The sequence below is a fragment of the Narcine bancroftii genome, chromosome 2 (assembly GCF_036971445.1).
Source record: "Narcine bancroftii isolate sNarBan1 chromosome 2, sNarBan1.hap1, whole genome shotgun sequence".
Taxonomy (NCBI): Eukaryota; Metazoa; Chordata; class Chondrichthyes; order Torpediniformes; family Narcinidae; genus Narcine; species Narcine bancroftii.
Genome location: NC_091470.1, coordinates 245152778 through 245169463, shown reverse-complemented (window position 1 = coordinate 245169463; position 16686 = coordinate 245152778). Strand labels below are relative to the sequence as shown.

The 16686-nt window shown below is 37.9% G+C and overlaps 1 protein-coding gene across 8 annotated transcripts in view; it reads left to right on the top strand.

Annotated features, from left to right (window-relative positions):
• LOC138755194 (transcriptional activator GLI3-like) overlaps window positions 1–16686 on the top strand; it is a 469347-nt gene that overhangs the window by 380542 nt on the left and 72119 nt on the right. For all 8 annotated transcript variants that reach the window (XM_069920695.1, XM_069920694.1, XM_069920696.1 and 5 more), the window contains one exon: window positions 2598–2799. In XM_069920695.1, coding sequence (XP_069776796.1) covers window positions 2598–2799 — 202 coding nt within the window. The remainder of the gene's footprint in view (window positions 1–2597; window positions 2800–16686) is intronic.

The window sequence follows — 16686 nt, the reverse complement described above, 5'->3', positions numbered from 1 at the left end:
CCCACCGCCCCCATCGCACCATGGCACCCGTCCATCCATTGACCGAAAGATCTGGATGTGGCGCAATTTGTGTTCGTCCAGAGAGGACCACAGAGAGCCCCGCTGCAGTGCCCATATGAAGGGTCGTACAAGGTTCTCCGGTGGTCAGGTGGGGCTTTTATTTTGATGTAAGGGGCAGAGAATGACCATTTACTGTGGACCGCTTAAAAGCTGCTCATTTCGACTTATCACAGCCGGTGCAATGGCCGCACCCAGGGCCGACAGGACATGTAGCCAGTTCTGGGGGGGGGGGGTTGTGTGGCGACGCACATCCTCATGGCAAACCAGCCCCGCTTGTATCGCCACGTGGCAGGGCAGCCATGGGGAAATAGTGTCATCAGAGGTTTCTCTCTGACTCCAGCATCCCTTCCAGCGCCCACCCTGGGCAGCGATTATGATGTCACAATACAGTAGGTGACTGAGCTCATGCTGCCCTTAAAGGGGCGTGCTGAATTTGAATCAAAACAATCGTTAACGACCTTCGGAGTGGCAGTAGTGATTTCCTTCAGCTCCTGCAAGTGCCACAATACCAGAATTTTCTAGAACAGAACAAACCATTTTGCTTTGCACATCTTTGTCACAGGAATGTCCTCTTACTCCATCACAGTCCCCAAACATATCTTTGGAGACTTCCTTCCCAAAGACATTTGTGTCACTTCCTTCAATCATTCCATGTGATAGCAGTTTCTACATTTCACTGAGAAATAATACACACATTCAAAACTGAGTCAAGCATTAGATGTCATTTCTGAGATCATATAACTGATCATCATTGTAATAAAGTTTAATTTAAAATTATTTTTTTTTCTGTCAGTGGGCTAAATCCAAAGCAATGGAATGAGTTAATGACTTTGCCAGAGTTCCTTTGATTATGGAGGTTCTTACCTAGATTCAAACTGAGGTGTTTTAGAGCTGTAGTTTAGAAATGCCTCATTTGGCTCTGATGATATTTAGGAAATCAAGGTAGTTCATAAAACTTTGGATTAATTGTGATTGTGCAAAGAGCAGGAGATAAAATTGTAAATATCAAGTCACTTTAATGCTTCATGTTGTGTGAAAATCTTTTCATGACTTGATAAAAATGCAACTTTTAACAATATTTAACATGTGCTGCAAAATCTGCTCTGTTTGCCTTAACAATGAGGAAATGTAATATTCTAGTTCAAAGTTCAATTATATTTCCACTAGTAATATGCTTTTGTCTCATGTTAAATTCATAATGTCTGCATTTTCCATCCAATTTATGAAGGAAAAGGATACTCAGAGCCTACTTAATTAGGGTACAAAGAAAATGGTTTGAATTTTACTCTCATTCATAATAAATGTCTGCTAATGTTAGCCAGAAAATACTTTGAATCTTTCCAATTCAAATTTATGCTTGAAAATATGATATTTTGGGGCACTCTTTTGAAGATCTGTTTCGTATCAGTGCACCATCATTCCTTGATATTTGAGTGAAATGAATGCAAGTGGAATAAAAGATATGAGCTCAACTAAAATATGTGTTCTCAATTCAGGTACAGCCCATCATTTGCGTTATCAACAGGATAGTATTATTGTTTTGCCTCATGGGATCTACATTTAGTCAAGTAACACCTCTGTTTTTTGCCCTGTTCTTTTGGCATTTACACAAGACTGAATGTTGTCATATTTCCTGAAAGGAATTAGGCACCATCCGCATGAGGCTACTTTGTGCCCCACCTTGCTCTAACCCATCTACATTCTTAAGGCCCAAGATGAGACATTTTCTTCATTCATTAGTTTATCTCTGCCACCAGTCTATCTTTGTTATCTTAAATGTTTTGACTCCTTTAGTGATGGAGGAGATAGAGATATAAATTAGGCAATATTATTATAATCACTTTAAGTCTACAAAAAAAAACGGAGTTATATTTTATCCCGACCTGTACCTGCCCTTCACTTGTAACACAGACAGATACAGTACACTCTAGGCCCATTGCAGACAGGCTTCACTTACAAATGATTATATCCCATAGTCAAATTATTTCCCTGGTCACTGACGATTCCATCAAGTATAAAAGTAATTTCAGCTGCTTTTGGAAATGTTGAATTTTAAGCAGTTAATGGTATCCACAATCTGCACAACTTAATACTCAAAATTTTTCAACTTCTCTTTTTTATTCAGTCAACTTTTGTTCTGAAGGTTTCCTTATTCCTTGTGCAGGACTGAACCACTGTCTCACTGGTTGTGGTGAATTAATGATGTGAATGTCTAAGCAGCCGTCAGATTCATAAATCACTGGAAATGAGAGGGGCAATACATAGAAGCCTTTTCTTTTTGTTTAGCAATTTATCATTTTGCTTGCACATTAATAAACAGAGCTCCCCTGAGGTAAGGCGGTGGAAGATAAATCCTTCTTTCTAATTTTCCTCAATTGTAGCCAGTAGATCACAGGTGAGAAGTAAGCTGCTTATCAGAAAAAGTAATTTTTTTGAGCATCCTTCTGCACATTAGTTGGGCATGATGAATAAATGGACATTTTGAACATGAAATACTACATGGTACTCTGCTCTAATTCTTTTCTTTAATGCAACAGGCTCCAGATTCCCCAGTCCAAGGCTGTCAGCCAGGCCAAGCCGAAAGCGTACCCTGTCTATATCCCCGTTGTCTGATCCCAACTTTGACCTTCAGACTATGATAAGAACTTCCCCTAACTCCTTGGTCACCATCCTCAATAACTCACGCAGCAGTTCCTCCACCAGTGGCTCCTACGGTCACTTATCTGCTGGTGCAATAAGGTAAGAAGGATTTTCTCTTTCTCAGGTCTGATTGGATGTGAGACCTCATCTTGGTGAATTATAATGATTTATGGTTTGTTTTTTTTTTAAATCTTTTTTTTCTAACTACTCTCTGTGCGATTAGTTTCTAAAACGTCTGTGTTGTTTGGCCCTGCCTTTGGATTATCATTTTGTAGAAGTTTCTTGAAGTGTTAATTGTTGTCAAGGGAGGATTTGTTGCTGTTTTTTAATTGATTTTTTTTTGGTTTATTAGAGTTCCTATTTTTATGAATCAGTTCTGAAATTTTCTTTCACGTAGCGATAAGAAACATTCATTATTTTGATTGCAGTGACCTCATGATTTATGAATTTTTCTAGAAAATGCCAGTTCTTCAAATTTATTGTTGATTATTTTTGTATTTGGGAACTAGACCTTTTTCAGACCTTATCTGTTTCTATATTAATTATCTAAAGAAGGTTGGTCATGAATTGCTAACTGCAGGCAAATGATCCTGGGATCAGAGAGGGGAAAAAGTACCTGCTAAAGAACCTCTTCATGATTCAGCATATGAGAGAAATGCTTGCAGCTTTAATCTAGATGTCAGTAATTCAGTGCCTTATTTAATTCTTCCACTACTAAGATCTTTCTGAATGAAGAAGCGTGGCTTTAAATATCATAGTTAATGCTGGGATGAATAGGCCAAACTGGAGGGAAGTCACACCCCAGCAACTAACTTGGGCTTTATGTTCCACCTATTGATTAGAAAATGTAATTTTTTTTGTTCCTCTGGTGCTTTTTCCTGAATTGCTGTTTGTGAATTAGTCTGATTGCAAGGTATTTGTTAAATAATGATGCAAAGCTGTCTTCACAGAGACCGTGGAGACAAATCTGTTGCTCAAAGTGGTGTCTGTTGTGTCTCTTGAGCTCAGTACAGCCAGAAATAGCTCAAGTTTCAGAATCCCAAAGGGGTGGCATGTATTTGAGTTGTAATAGTTAAGAGAAAGTAAGGATTTTTGCAGATTTTTAGAAGACATATGTAAGTATTCTGATTTGAAAAACATGGTTAAATAATTTCTCACCAGCAATACTTCACTTGTGAATCTGCAGCGGTCACCTATTGCATCTGATGCTACTGTTGTGGCCCCCTCTACATATAAGACACGAGTCACAGACTGGGAGATCTTTTTGTTGAGCACCTTCACTCTATTTGTTGCAATAACAGGGACCTCCCAGTGGCTAACCATTTTAATTCTGCACACCATTCCCACACCCAACATGTCTGCCTATGGCCTCGTCCACTGGCAAGTCGAGGCCACCCTCGTATTAGAAACTCTCTCCAACCAGATGGCATTATCATGACACCTCATTTCTACGAAATCCCTCCCAAGTTTTATCTTTCCCTATCCCTCTGTCTTCTTTATTTTAGCTCCCCTTCCCCTTCCCTTCCTTCCCCTCTCCATTCAGCTACCCCTTCCCCTATCATCAGCTTTTTTTTCTTATACCCTCCCACCCATATGCATCTGACCTCTTCCCTGTTTCCTTGTGCTCCTCACTCTGCCCATTCCTCCCTCACTTTTCTCTTCTCCTCTCCCCTCTACCTTTTTATTCAGGCACCTACTTGCTTTTTGCTCATACCTTGACAGAGTGCTTAGGCCCAAAACATTGGTTACCTGTTATCTCCTATAGATGCTCTATGACCTGCTGAGTTTCCTCTGCACGTTTATGTATTGCACTACAATCTGTTCATCTCCACTCTAGAAGAATATTGTGAAAGTGGATTGAGACCTAGAATTTGAAATGATATTGCAGAACTGAGAACAGTTTATGATGTCTCTTTAATTTTGGAGATGTTATTTCCCATTGTGAGTACTTTTTTAGGTAAATTTCCATACATTGTAATGACATTGCAGTTCAACCAAAAGAACAAATGGCACAGTTGTGATATTGCATTCAGCTAACAGTGAACACTAGTACATTGTCCTCAGTGACCGAAGATGATCAGACCAATCTGCATGAAAACTTTAAAAAAAACAATGGAGTGGGAAAGATTGTATGCTTTTATTTTATGGTTATGAGTATAAAATAAGTTAACTCTTACTCATCCAAAGTACAGTGCTGTGGGACATGGTCAAAGATCCTACTACCCTGTTAGAAAATTAGAGTAGTGAGTTAAGTCATTTTTTGATGAATAGGTAGTATGTTGAGAAATAAATTGGACAAACTGCCAGTGAGCTCAGTAAACATGAAATTTACCATTAGAGGCATACTCAAGAACAAATTTTGAGTTTGATATGCATCTTCTGATTAATACTTACCTACTGCCTGCCACATTAGCGTATTGGAATAATTTACAATATCTTTACAATATCTGCACATTGTGCAATATCTGCACATTCACAATATCTTTTGAACCAAATGTTTTTTTATGTTTTATTGAAAGGTTTAAAATTTTTTTTTTTGATTGATGGTTTGCTTTTTTTTTTAATTCCCCCTCTTGTGGACCATGCATCTTCTTTATATTATTTGTTGCTAATGACCCCTTTTGAGCAGGCAAGATTAAGTATTCACCCAAGTGAAAACCTGACAGAAGTGAAGTTCTCTCCCCCAGAAATGGGATGATTCAATCCCTTTGGTTACCCAGAGGTTGTAACAGACAACTGCACCTCGAAAATAAAGACTTGTTTCTTTCAATGCTGTTTATTGACCTCAGTTTACCATTCAACACTTATCATATCTCAGTACCTGATAAGGAAGATGGACCTGCTGGGACCTCCCTTTGCAATTGAATTCTCGACTTGTTGAGGGGAGACCTTAAGTAGTCCGGATCGGAAACAGCACCTCCAAGACTACCACACTGAACATGGTGGCCCCTCAGGGCTGTGTGCTGTTTATTCTGCTGATCCACGATTGTGCAGCCAAACACAACTTAAACCACATCATCAAGTTCGTTGATGACACGACAGTGGTGGGCTGATCAGTAAGACCGAGGAGGCAGAATACGGAGATGAAGTGCAGATACTAACGAACTGGTGTAGATCAAACAACTATATCTGAACGTTAAAAAAATCAAAAGAGATGGTTGTCAACTTCAGGAGGGCCTGGGAGATCACGCTCCCCTGACCATTGACAGCTCCATTGGTGAGGTCATCAAGAGAATCAAGTTCCTCGGTAAGCACCTGGTGGAGAACCTCACATGATCCCTTAACACCAGCTCCATAGCCAAGAAAGCTCAGAGCGCCTCTATTTCCTGTGAACGCTGAGGAAAGTCCATCTTCCACCCTCCATCCTCACTACAATCTACAGAAGATGTATTGAGAGTATCCTATGCAACTGTACCATCACCTAGTTTGAAAGCTGTACCACCTTGGACTGCAAGTCCCTACAGAGAATAGTGGTCAGCGGAAAAGACGATTGGGAAACCTCTTCCTAGCATGGAGGACATCTACTACGCTCGATGCAGGCGGAAAGCAATAAACATTGTGAAAGGCTTCACACATCCCGCATGTAAACTGTTCTCCCTTCTGCCATCTGGCAAGAGGCACCGAAGCACGTGGGCCCTTATGTCCAGAGTGGGAAATAGATTTTATCCCCAAGCCATCAGGCTCCTGAACTCACAGTACAGATGTGTATTGTGTTTTGTGGACTTGCAGTGTATACATCTTAATGTCTTAATATTTGAATGTGTAAACTGCTTTTCTAACTTATATCTATGTAAATATGCTCCGTGGTCCTGGAGAAATGCTATCTCGTCCTACTGTGCGAGCATGGTGTGAATGATAAATGAAATTGACTTGACTTTGTGCGCCTTACCATTACATAGAATATACTACTGTAGCACATGCTGAACCTGCCCACTCTATAATAATTCATTTGATCAAACATCTCCTGTAAATACCATTACTTTCTGATTTATTTCTAATTCCAAAAAACTGCTATCTTATAAAAATTAAAACCACATAATTCATGCCATGGACAAAGTTCCAAAGAGCTTAGTTTAAAGTTATCTGTGTGAGTTTTATGGAGAAATTCTACCAGAATTATTTTGCTGAGTATTCTAGCCAAACTCTCTGGTTAAGTCTACTTGTATGTAATGCAAGAGCTTTCATGATTTTGGTGAATGGATTTGGTTATTAGTTCATTTATTACCAATGCTGCTGGAGCAAGCTGTCAGAATAATTCAAATCTCATTGAAAAAGGTATTCAAGGATATTTTCAAGACCATGTTCCACAATTCTTTCCACTTTTTTTTCAATAAAAACTTCAAGTTAAGGGAGGGTGAAGATGGTAAAAATCATATCCTTTGTGAACAATTTTTTTTACAAGCTTTCGCCTTTACTCTACTGCTAAGTTCTTTTTATTTATTGTGATATACATGCCACTAGTAATTCTTTGTTACCAATTTTTAGTTTCTGGTGTGAACTGTTTTTTTTGAGCCACTATTGTTTAAGTGGTGAAGGTACTCCCCAAGTGGTGGTACGTGGGAAATTCCAGCAATTTGAACCAGCAAAGAAGAAACAGAAACATAAATCTGTTAGGATACCATACAATTTGAAGGGGTACTTGCAGGTGGTGGCTGCCATACACCTTTTGCCTTTGTATTTCTGTTTGATAACATTGAAGGATTGAGATGTGCAGGCAGGACCACCCTGATCATAACTTCTTCTCAGTGCTGCCTTTTGTGAGAAGGTTCAAGAACAGTTCCTTTCCAACAGCTCTTGAACCTCCCCTTGGACTAATCATGGACTATCTGCACTATACATGTCACTTTTTTGCAGTAGGATTACTGTAAGTATTTATATCTGATGTGTTTAGTGTCCCTTTTAATTTAATTAAATTAATTTACTTTTATGGTTTTTCTTTACAAATCCCTGTTTGGCTTCAGCAAAAATAAAAAAATTGGTGCATATGTACATTGTACATTGTGTATGACAATAAACTCATCATATATTTTGGTGAATTATTGCAATACAACAATTATAGATGTTACACACTAAACTTCAATCCATTGATGATTGAGTGATCAAAGTGAGGATGTGTTACTGACCATGCAAGATCTTGCTTTATGTTGAGCTTCTTGATTTTGGAGTTGCATTATTTCAAATGAGTGGATTTTATTCAATCACACACCTGAGCAGTGAAAAGTTGTCGAGTAGTTGCGAGATGAGTATGCAGAATACTCAGCTTCTGATCAAGTCAGCTTACCTCTCATATGCAGCTCTCCTCTTTATGTTTGGACCCAAACTATGGTGAAGAGCGGAGTTGACTGATCCCCGCAGAACCCAAGTTGAACATTGCTGAGCAGGTCAATGATGAGTCTTCACCCTATTTTGTTGATTGAACGGGAGCTGATAGAGCAGTAATGGCCAGACTGAATACATCAGCAAACATTCAACCAGTTGTCACGTTGCTATTCACATGTATGAGATCTCATAGCACTGGAACAAAAATATTCAGAACTACAGCAAGAGTTATGATGTCGCCCAGAGCCTTTGCCACATTCAGTGCAGTCAGCCATTTGACTTCATGCTGTGGGAATTAAATTGGTTAGAATCTTTTTTTTTCTGAAGGTAGGAATCTCAGTAGACATTATCCACAAGGTATTTTCAGTCAACTAGTGTTTTTTTTTCTCCTGGGTTGATGGTGACATTAAAGTGAGGAATATGCTCAGCTGTGAGAACTGTCCCTCTCCTGATGATCTTTCACATGTACAGTTCTGAGTTGTTGGATCGATTCTGAATCTGTCCTTTTTAGAATTGTGAGAGTACAAAAATGAGATTTTATCCCCACCCTAGCATACCATTACCATCAATGGATGGATGCACCTCCAATGTGCAATGATGAGGGTGTCAAGTAGATTTCTTTCTCATGTCTCCTTACCATCTGCCAGCTACACCAAGCAACCACATCCCTTTGTACCTAGCTAGCTAGCCTGGCTAGTTGAAATGCTATCAGACTACTGTTTGTGATGCATTACAAAGAGTCTTTAATTCATTGACTGAGGCGATACTTTGCAATGTTGACAGAATGTGCCTTGTGATATTCAGAGTTGTTAAATCATATCCCGAGAGTGAGATACGTTTTGTGACAGAGAGCTATTTCAGTAGGAAAGTTTTGTGGTCTTGTTGCTCATGAATATATTCTTTGGCTTGGCTTCGTGGACGAAGATTTATGGAGGGGTATGTCCACGTCTGCTGCAGGCTCGTTGGTGGCTGACAAGACCGATGTGGGACAGGCAGGCACGGTTGCAGCGGTTGCAAGGGAAAATTGGTTGGTTGGGGTTGGGTGTTGGGTTTTTCCTCCTTTGTCTTTTGTCAGTGAGGTGGGCTCTGCAGTCTTCTTCAAAGGAGGTTGCTGCCCGCCGAACTGTGAGGCGCCAAGATGCACGGTTAGAGGCGTTATCAGCCCACTGGCGGTGGTCCATGTGGCAGGCACCAAGAGATTTTTTTAAGCAGTCCTTGTACCTCTTCTTTGGTGCACCTCTGTCTCGGTGGCCAGTAGAGAGCTTGCCATATAACACGATCTTGGGAAGGCGATGGTCCTCCATTCTGGAGACGTGACCCAATCTCTTGCATTATTAATGTTATCAGATTACATTGCATTTATAAAGAGAAATGAATGGATTTAATGATTGGATAGAGTTGTGGCAACTAGATTTCAATATTGGCCAACATGGAATCATGAGAATCAGCACCATGGGGCCCGAATGCCAGTGAATGACCTGTGAAAGTTAATGTTTGTACACCTGTATCTAAGTGAATGTTCAGTGTGCTTGAGACCCATCCCAGGTAGAATTGGAACATGTGGGACCATTCCCACAGAGAGAGTTGGAATGTGTACATCTGCCTCTTGTTACATAGTTACATGAGATGTTCTCATTATGTTCCTTCTGCTTGCCTGCAACCCTGCTATTCCAGGGAGGCAGTAATATTTCCATCAGAATATAAAAGGAGTTTGTGAAAACCCCTCTGACAACAGCCGTACGGAGGGATATGGAAAAGGATTGGCACACCAATGCTGGTAAATCTATTCTACAGATTTTAGAGTGCAGCAATGGAAATTTAGTGGCAAGAGAAGGAATGGATTTTGGGAAATCTGTTCAGTTCTGCGGAGATATGTTTTTAAGTACGTGAGGTTAAGTTAGATAGTTTCCTGTTGGCTGAATTGAAATTGTTTATTGTTGCATTTACCAAGATATATTGAAAAGCTTTATTTAATGTGTTATCCAGGCAAGTCTACCCAATCTTAAGTACAACAGGTAGTGTGACAATAGAGGCAATGGACGAGGTATAGTGTTACAAAGACAAAGTGCAGGGAATAGAAAAAAGCAATTAGAAAACTGCTCTGACTCAGATAAATTATAGCGTGGGTGCCAAAATATGTGGAGATTGCACTGTATGTAGTAATCAGGTTTAATGTAGGAGATTCCCAGAATCTTGTCTGCCAATTGTATACCAGTGTGCTGCCATGCTGAATGGGTGCCTCTAATGGTGGGGCTGGACAGTATCCATGGATAATGGTGGAAATGTCTGTGACATTTAGCTAATTGGTACAATTCTCTGAATGTGTCTTTGTCAGGCTATTGGATGGCTAGTCTATAGGACAATGCTTTTTCTTTTTCAATATTTTTATTATTATTAACATTAAAAAATACAGAGTACATAAGGATATTTGTTAAAAGTTAAAAAGATACATGACACTTAAATCATATAATTTCATCCATGGTACCCCAAATTTTCAATCAAACAAATTGCTTTGTATTAATATTTTATTATAAAAAGAAAATCTAAACACACTACTAAGAAAGATGTTGTTTGGTCCAAAAAAAGACAGAATTCTTATCAGAGTGATAAATTACCTCATTAATCAACACTTCTACCTTCATATCAAATCAAAGATTATGAAAGTAATTCAAAGAGGGTCCCCAATGTGTTTGGAAATTTGAATTGAAATCAGAGATTGAGCATCTAATCTTCTCTAAATTGAAACATGAATTGATGTCACGCAACCATTGAGCATGAGTTGGCGAAGTAATGTTCTTCCACTGCTGGCCTAGCCATAAGAGAAATAAAAGCTAATACATGCAAATCAGATGCTGTTAAATTATGCCACTCTCTCCAACAATACCAAACAAGTCAGTTAAAGGATTAGGCTAAAAATTAACTTTAAAAAGTACAGCAAAAGTTTGAAATATTTAGTTCCAGTATTTCCCAAGACTCTGGCATGTCCAAAACATATGAATTAATGAAACATTTCCATTGTTGCATCTATTACAATGAGGAGATACATCCACATAAAAATGGGATAGTTTGACTTTGGACATGTGAGCTCTATGGACTACTTTAAATTGGAGGAGAAATTGGCGGGAACATAAAGATGAGGTATTCATCAATTTGAAAATTACACTCCAAGTTTCTTCAGAAATTAAAACCTGTAGGTCCTGTTCCCAGGCTTTTTAAAATTTTATCTGAGGGAGCCTATAAAGGTCAATGCTACCAGTTCCACCAAATATTTTGGATGGAAGTTCCTTCTTTTCATAGATTGAAATGTTGAAAGTAAAGGTGGGGATGTGCTCCACACAGCTCAAAAAATAAGAGCTGGCTCAACCTTTGGTTTGATTCACTATCCACAGTCTCACAGGTAGAGTAAGGTCCAGACAGCCAGTAAGCCTCAGGCAATATTTCCTGTCATCCCAATTATCAGAGGTGCTTTAAAACATTTCAAAAAGATTAACATATGAAAATTTTTATTAACATTGAAGTAATAAAATAATTAAACACTACAACAAAATATATATTTTATCCCGCCATAGCTTCTTGCGGACACTATGTTTATGAGGGAAATAGTGATGGTCATTTTCCCATGCTACAAGATCTAAAACTGGAGGCACTGGTTTAAGGTGAGAGGGGAAAGATTTAAAAGAGACCTATGGGACAACTTTTTCTCTCTAAGTGTGATGCGTATGTGGAATGAGCAGACATTTGGGGAGGTACATTGATAGGGAAGGTTCAGAGGAATATGGATGAAATACAGTTAAATGGAACAAGCTCAGATAGACAACTCAGTCAGCATGGACACCTTGAGTTATAGGGCTTGTTTCTTTGCTGTATCACTGTATGACTTTATGACTAATAGCATGCCATAGGTTACACATGTGAAAGTCTGAGCCACACAGCTAGGAAGAGCTCATGCCTGACAATTCTCTGCAGAGTCACTGGCTATAGGTCAACAATACTCAGCCCATTTCTTTTTCCCTGGAAATATTTATCCCCTCTTCCCCCCAATGTCTCTGTTGGATGAGTCTAAAGTTCAAAGATTTATTGTCCTTCCAGGACTGAAACTTTTTTTTCCTCATCCAGTCTTATTTCGGAGGAAGTCACGTGATGGAGTAGTGACCGGTAAGAAAATACCAGCCCTCTCCAGAAAAGTAAAAAAAAGGTAGAGAAAAAACAAAGTCACTAACACAGAAAACATAACAAATTGAAAGTGAAAGTGTGGAGAAAATGGCAGCAAAGAAAGAAAAACCAAAAACAACGGGAAGAAAAGAAGAAGGAAGGATGTCGGAAGAGGAAGGTGAAGGCCTTACCGGTACGAGGAATCCCGCCGTGGAGAGAGAAGCCCGCTCCCTGAGGTCAGTGGAAACCCCGAACTCAGGACTACAAAAATTGGCTCACGCAGCCAAACAAAAGTGCGCAACTGCGCATGCGCGAGGATGCACTAGACAAAAACAACACTGACGGGAGGGGGGACCAGCTGAGGAGTAAATCTCCACAGCCGAAACAGACAAGTATAACATGACAGCAAGACTCTCAACAGGAAAACATTGAAAATAACGGGAACAAGAAGGAAGAGAATAAAAATAGGAAATCAAAGAAACAACAGATGACCAACTCAGAGGAAGACGACCAACACCAAGACACTTTTATTAAAAATAAGAAGAACAAAAATACCCAACAAAATAAAATAAACAACCCAACAAGAAAATCAGAAGAGACAGAGGTAAAAGACACAGATCCTGGACTCAGAAGAAGAGGAGGGAGAACACAGAGAAATGGAAGATGAAGGGAAGGGCAAGTACATGGATAAAAAATTCTTTAAAGAATATATGGAAACATTAAAAGAATGGCAGTCACAAGAATTCAGTGAAATAAAAAGAAGAATAAAAAGTACAGAAGAAAAAGTGAATAGATTAGAGATGATCATGACAGAAATAGGAAAAAGAGTAGACAAGGTGGAAGAACGAGAAACAGCCATAGATATGGAGGTAGACGACTTAAAAAAGAAATTAGAAGAATCTGATAAAAAAGTTAAAGAAACACAGGAGCTGTTAGCTCAGAAGATAGATATAATGGAAAATTATAATAGAAGAAACAATATAAGGATAGTGGGCCTTAAGGAAGATGAAGAAGGCAAAAATATGAAGGAATTTATAAAAGAATGGATCCCCAGGGTCCTAGGAAGGCCAGAATTACAGGAAGAAATGGAAATAGAAAGGGCACACAGAACATTAGCCCTAAACCACAACCACAACAAAAACCAAGATCCATTCTAGTAAAATTCCTAAGATATACAACAAGAGAAATATATTGGAGAAGGCAATGAATAAAATAAGAGAAGACAAAAAACCACTGGAATACAAGGGTCAAAAAATTTTTTTCTATCCAGATATAAGTTTTGAACTCCTGAAGAAGAGGAAGGAGTTCACTGCAGCAAAAACAACCCTATGGAAAAAAGGTTATAAATTTATGTTAAAATACCCAGCGGTACTTAAAATAGTTATTCCGGGGCAGAAAAGCAAACTATTCTCGGATCTGGAAAAAGCACGAAAATTTGCAGAACAACTACAAAACAGACAGAGAGATGTAACAAGAACAAAAATGACAACAAACTATATATATATATATATATATATATATATATACAAAAGAGTATAATTAAGAACTAAGAAGGGAAAGAAAGGGAAGAAAGGAAGTAAGAAGGGAATTAAGAGAGTGACCTTTGTTATATATGAAGATTAAAATCTTTTCTGGGGGGGCTGGGTGGGGAAGAATAACAGTCACTGTGAAATCAGTTGACGCTTGCGAGCGGATTCGCAAATCCAAATGGAGAGGGGAGATGTGGTTGCCCGACAAGGGACAAAGGGCAACTCAGAAAGGGGAGGGACTATTGGGGTTAAAGGAATTTTAGATATGAGAATAGTGGAAATATTTTATGTTTTAGAAATGTTGTCTTATAATGTGTTCAAAAAAAGAAAGCAGAAATGGATAAGAAGGGAAGGTGGTGATGAGGAAACAGAAAGGAAAGATAAACAAAGTATGAAATGACTATGTTGAACTATATGACTTTAAATATTAATGGAATACATAACCAAATCAAAAGGAAGAAACTGTTAAATTTACTGAAAAAAGAAAAAATTGATATAGCATTCGTACAAGAAACACATCTAACTGAAGTGGAACACAAGAAATTAAAGAGAGATTGGATAGGACATGTAACAGCAGCATCATATAATTCAAAAGCCAGAGGAGTAGCTATATTAATCAATAAAAATGTACCAATCAAAATAGAAGAGGAAATAATAGATCCAGCAGGGAGATATGTAATGATAAAATGTCAGATATATTCAGAATTTTGGAATTTACTCAATGTATACTCACCTAATGAAGAAGATCAAAAATTTATGCAAGATATCTTTTTGAAGATAGCAGATACGCAAGGGAACATACTAATCGGAGGGGATTTTAACCTTAATTTGGACTCAAACATGGATAAAACTGGAAAAAAAACTAACAGAAAGAACAAAGTAACCAAATTTATAATTAAATCGATGCAAGAAATGCAACTTTTGGATATATAGAGGAAACAACACCCAAAGGAAAAGGAATATTCATATTATTCAGGTAGACATAAAACATACTCAAGGATAGACCTATTCCTGTTATCAGCCCACATTCAAGGGAGAGTTAGGAAAACGGAATATAAAGCTAGACTATTATTGGATCACTCACCCCTGTTATTGGCAATAGAGCTAGAGGACATCCCACCAAGATTGTATAGATGGAGATTAAACTCCATGCTACTTCAAAGACAGAATTTTAGAGAATTCATTGAACGACAAATTCAAATGTACTTTGAAATAAATACGGAATCAGTGAAAGATAAGTTTATACTATGGGACGCAATGAGAGCGTTCATCAGAGGGCAAATAATAAGTTATGTAACTAAGATGAAGAAGGACTACAATCAGGAAACAGAACAGTTGGAAAGGGAAATAACAAATACAGAAAAAGAATTAGCAATAAAGGAAGATACAACTAAAAGAAGAGAATTGGCAGACAAAAAAATAAAATATGAAACACTACAAACATATAAGGTGGAGAAGAACACAATGAAGACAAAACAAATGTTATGAGATAGGAGAAAAAACGCACAAAATTCTAACGTGGCAGCTTAAGACAGAACAAACTAAAAGAATGGTATTGGCATTAAGGAAAAAGGACAAACAAATTACATATAATCCAACGGAGATCAATGAAAACTTAAGGGAATTCTACGAACAACTATATCAAACTGAAAACGAAGGGAAAGAAGACAAAATAGATGAATTTCTAACTAAAATTGAACTACCGAAATTACAAAGGAGCAAAATAAATTAATAAAACCATTTGAAATAGAAGAATTACAGGAGATATTAAAAAAAACTACCGAACAATAAAACACCAGGAGAGGATGGACTCCCAATAGAATTCTATAAAACATTTAAAGACTTATTAATTCCTCCCCTCCTGGAAGTAATCAACCAGATTGATAAAACACAAAACATACCAGATTCATGCAAAACAGCAATAATTACAGCAATACCAAAGACAGGGAAAGATCCACTAGCACCAGCATCATATAGACCAATATCTCTACTTAACACAGATTATAAGATAATAGCTAAACTATTAGCAAACAGATTGGACAACTATGTACCAAAAATAGTAAATCTAGACCAAACTGGATTTATTAAAAAAAGACGAACAACAGACAATATCTGTAAATTTATTAACTTAATTCATGCAGTAGAAGGAAATAAAACTCCAACAGTAGCGGTTGCTTTAGACGCAGAGAAGGCCTTTGACAGAGTAGAATGGAATTATTTATTCAAAGTACTACAAAAATTCAGCCTACCAGAGAAATATATTAATTGGATTAAAGCATTATATAAGGGGCCATTGGCGAAAGTGACAGTAAATGGATATATATCAAAACAATTTAACTTAAGCAGATCAACAAGGCAGGGATGTCCCCTATCTCCCTCACTGTTCGCGTTAGCTATAGAACCACTAGCAGAACTGATAAGAACAGAAAATAAAATAAGAGGGATAAAAATAAAAGAGAAGGAATATAAAATCAGTCTATTTGCAGATGATGTTATAATATACTTAACAGAACCAGAAATATCAATAAAAGAATTACATAGGAAATTGAAGGAATATGGAGAAGTATCGGGGTACAAGATCAACGCAAATAAAAGTGAAGCAATGCCAATGAATAATGCGGATTTCACAAAGTTTAAGAAAGAATCACCATTTAGATGGCAAACACAAGCAATGCGATACCTAGGTATACAACTAAATAAAAATCTCGGCCATCTATATAAACTAAATTATCATCCATTAATGAAAAAATTACAAGACGACTGCGAACATTGGAAAGTTTTACCACTAACACTGATAGGAAGGATAAACTGTATTAAAATGAACATCTTCCCAAGGATACAATACCTATTTCAGTCATTACCAATTCACCTAACAGAAAAATTCTTCAAGGAGCTAAAGAAAATAATAAGGAAATTCTTATGGAAAGGGGGGAAACCGAGGATAGCACTAGATAAATTAACAGAATGGTACAAACAAGGAGGCTTA